Here is a 3,898-nt window from a genome sequence, read left to right on the forward strand (position 1 = left end):
ATATCAGGAGCAGGGTCTTCCCTATATATTTCTGAATCCAAGCTCTCTAGATCTCTTTTTATGGAGGATTTGTGAGCTGGATCAAGTATGAGGTACCTCTAGGGGATGCCTTCGAAAGAGTTGAGAGAAGAAGAGAATGTTTTCTTTCGCTGTCCGCTCTGTCGCTCTCGGAGGTCTTCTTTCTTTTCTTTTCTTTTCTTCTTCTTCATCGTCTTCAGTTCTCTTCGTTTTCTTTATCTTTTTTGGTGTGTGTTTTTCTTAAGATTTTAGAACGCCTTCAAGGGCTCTTTCCCCTCGTCTCAGTCTTCTCCATGCCAGATGTAAGTCCATACTACTCATCCATAGACACATACATAGCAGCCTGTATGTCTGTATATATGTATGTACGTCTGTATATGTGATACGCGGTGATTTCTTCTACGACTTAAGAGGGACTGGGGGAGGCCTCTGGCGAGTTTTGGGCCTAGAAGAGGTCGAAAGAAGAAAAACTGTGTGTGTGAAGGGAGACGTGCATTTCCTTGTTAGCTCAAGTCGCAGTGATAGGCATTCACACCACTGAAAGAAAAAGAAGAAGAAGCTCGAAGCACGGAGAAACAGGGGAGAGAGAGACAAAGAAATGCAAAGAAAAGCCATCTGAACAGACGATACCAGGAAAGACGAGAAAGAAGAAGAACAACGGGGTTGATAAAGGAAATGGGTCGATCTTTCATCTTGACGCTTCTTTCCTTCATTCATTTAGAAGGGCTGACCACTGCTGTATCGTCTCATAGAGTACACTCAACTACTAGTTGGAATGTCTGCGATGGATGTCTTGCTATAGATAGGTACAGAGATAATGAGAATGAAAGAGAGATCAAAGATAGGGAGATAGATACATGGAAGACAAATTTCATATAGATAGGTAGATCAAAGATATATAGATTAAAGATAGATAGATAGATATGGTCTATATACGTGTGTGTAGGTGCACATTTATTGTAGGTATGTGTGTATGTATATGTCGAAACCTAAGCCTTCTGCCTATGTGTGCCAGAATGGCGTACACTTACGCGAAATCTCTGTACCTACTTGTCTATCTCTTTCTCGATCTCTCTTTACTCTATCTATCTATCTATCTTTCAATCTACTTATCTATAGTCTAGCTATCTTTGATCTATCTATCTTCAATCTGTCTACGTCTTTGTGAGAGCCATTCATTGTGTGTGTTTCTCTTGTTTCTTCTTCTTCTTTTTCACCCCGACGTTTTCTTCTCCTACCTGTCGACTTTCTCTCTCTTCCGCTTGGGAGCTTCCTCTCTCTTCATCCATTGCTTTCTTTCTTTCTTTTCTTTTTGTTTTCCAGGATGTGAATGAGTTGGTCGTATGCCATCAAGCTTCTTCTGCTTCTTCACGAAATCTCGAGAATCTGAGAAATTTGACGACGGAGAGATTGAAAGTGTTACTTGAAAGACTCGTAAGTGACTGGACCACCCTACCTACTTCCGTCTTTCCTTCCTTCACTCTTCTCCATCTCCTTACAGACGTAGAGATTCTCATTACCTCTCATGAATTTATCTAGCCATATACATACGTACATACGCATATATACATGTATATGCATATATATGTCCTCGAGACATGTAGACACGGGATCGAGAGTTAAGTAGGCGGATAGATAGATAGATAGGCAGATAAAGAGGAGATTCCATGTACATCATATGATCATGGAAGAGACATTCTTCAGTCTCTCTAAGGTGAATGAGCTAGCTAGCGTCAGTTGTTTCTTCGTAAATCGATTGTTTTAAAACGAGAGAACGAGGAGAGGATCTCCTCTTGAGTATCGATTGCCTAAAAACGTTTTTCTCCACTACGACTACACCTTTCTTTCTTTCGACATGTATGCTTCATGCGTGTATAGACAAACCTCTCTACATACATATATGTATGTATATACATATGTAGCTACGCATGCGGGTAGGTAGATGAAGACAAAGAGAGAGAGAGACTTAGGATCGATATAGAGAAACCTTCTCTGGCTTTTTCTCTCTCCTTTCTGAATGGCTTCTTAATGCTTGAAGTTGTCTTTTCTTTTCTTTTGTACTGAATGTTTTCGTTTGCACATGCATGCAGCTGAAGAAAGTCGATGAAAGTCTCCCATCAGACACAGACACGCCATCGGCTAATAGACATCTAGCCAAGAGAACGGTCTACTGGACTAGCTGGGCTGATCGATGGAAACCAGTCTCTTCTTCTTCTTCTTAATCGTATATCTTCATGAATCTTTTGAATAAGTCTACGAGAGGCGGCGATCAAAGAGTCCGTCGACATCGCTCTTCCCTATTGTCTACCTAGACGAACATAGGGATCTTCGATCCCCCATTCTCTATCTACTAACGTATCCATTATGATTAAAGTCCTTACATATATGTCTGTATCTCTCTATATCTACGTATACAACATATCCTTCTCTCTATATGTATGTATGTATCTATATGCGGTGTTGCATGTATTTCAAAGCTACGAAAAGTTTGTCGAACTTCCTGTTTTCTCGCAAGGCCAGTCATGAAGAGAAGGCCGAGGGACTTCCACGTCTCGTTGGACATTCACCATAGCTACCTCGACCTACTTGAGACTTGCTAAGTATACACGCTCTTATCAAGATAGATAATAGATCTTCTAGATCATCTGTCTCTACGATATCTTAATTTATCTCTCCAAAAAGAAGAATTTTCTTTCAGTCGTCTCTGCCGCCTTCATTCAAATACAAATGAAAGAAAAAGAAGAAGAGGAGAAGGACTCTCTATCAAACTGATACTAAGGCTATTAATACCACTACTACTAGTGACAGTATTTATAGCCCTAGATGAGTCTAAGTGTAATATTACTACTGCTACTACTAGTAGTTGTTGTCATAATACACTTAGACTCATCTTTATCATGTTAAATCCAAAGAGGAATTGGCTCTTCATCTTTTCTAAATGCGACCGAAGAAAGATCATCTTTCCTCTTCTTTAGTGAGAAAAGAAAGAAAAGATATATCTCTCTCAGTGAAAAGGGCTAGTTCAACAGGATGGTCACAGTTGTCGGTGGGATAGCTAGCCGCTATACAAGAAGCCTCTCCCCCATGCATTTCTTTCTTGACTGATCAAAGAGAAGATTAGAAAATCTTTACAGTCAACGAAAAGAATTCAGTAGTGGATGAAGTATCACTCCATCTATCTATCTATCTTTAATCTATCTATCTATACTTTATCTATCTATCTATCTTCAGTCTATCTATCTATCTTTAATCTACCTATCTATCTTTAATCTATCTATCCATCTATCTTTAATCTATCCATCTACCTATCCTTAATCTATCTCCCTTTCTCTCTATCTTCTTCTTGTTCCTCTTTCTCTTCTTTTCTTCTTTTTTGTCTAGTGGAAGTGTGTTTGAACTAGGAATGATCGGCCTCATCTTTGTCGCCACGGTACAAGGCCAGTTGACGGAGAGAAGAATCATTCTCAGAGAAATGGATTGTCAGACGTGCCTATATAGATAATAGTGACAACAGCCTCTGCTAACACCTTGTCGTCTTTCTTTCTCCCTTTCTCTCTCTGGACTAAATCATTCCTTTCTCGTCTCTCTAGCTATGGAGGGCATCAAACTATTGAAATCTTGGATCTCTCTCCCTCTATCTTTCATCTATTCTCTCTAGGCATTCAAAAGGAAGAAAGTCAAACACATACGCAGGTATCAAAGATAGATAGATAGATAAAGATAGATAGATAGATAGATTAAAGATAGATTAAAGATAGATTAAAGATAGATTAAAGATAGATAGATAGATTAAAGATAGATAGATAGATAGATTAAAGATAGATAGATAGATAGATTAAAGATAGATAGATAGATTAAAGATAGATAGATAGATAGAAGA

The 3,898-nt window shown here is 38.9% G+C and overlaps 1 protein-coding gene across 1 annotated transcript; it reads left to right on the top strand.

The window, feature by feature from the left end:
* Nucleotides 1–263: 263 nt before the first annotated feature.
* On the top strand, nucleotides 264–2,545 carry CSUI_009697 (uncharacterized protein). Its single transcript, XM_068069808.1, has 3 exons — nucleotides 264–320; nucleotides 1,342–1,452; nucleotides 2,109–2,545. The coding sequence occupies exons 1-3, from the start codon at nucleotides 312–314 to the stop codon at nucleotides 2,238–2,240; spliced, it is 252 nt and encodes an 83-aa protein (XP_067918216.1). The 5' UTR covers nucleotides 264–311; the 3' UTR covers nucleotides 2,241–2,545.
* The last annotated feature ends 1,353 nt before the right edge of the window (nucleotides 2,546–3,898 follow it).

The sequence above is a fragment of the Cystoisospora suis genome, assembly GCF_002600585.1.
Source record: "Cystoisospora suis strain Wien I chromosome Unknown contig_5892, whole genome shotgun sequence".
NCBI lineage: Eukaryota > Apicomplexa > Conoidasida > Eucoccidiorida > Sarcocystidae > Cystoisospora > Cystoisospora suis.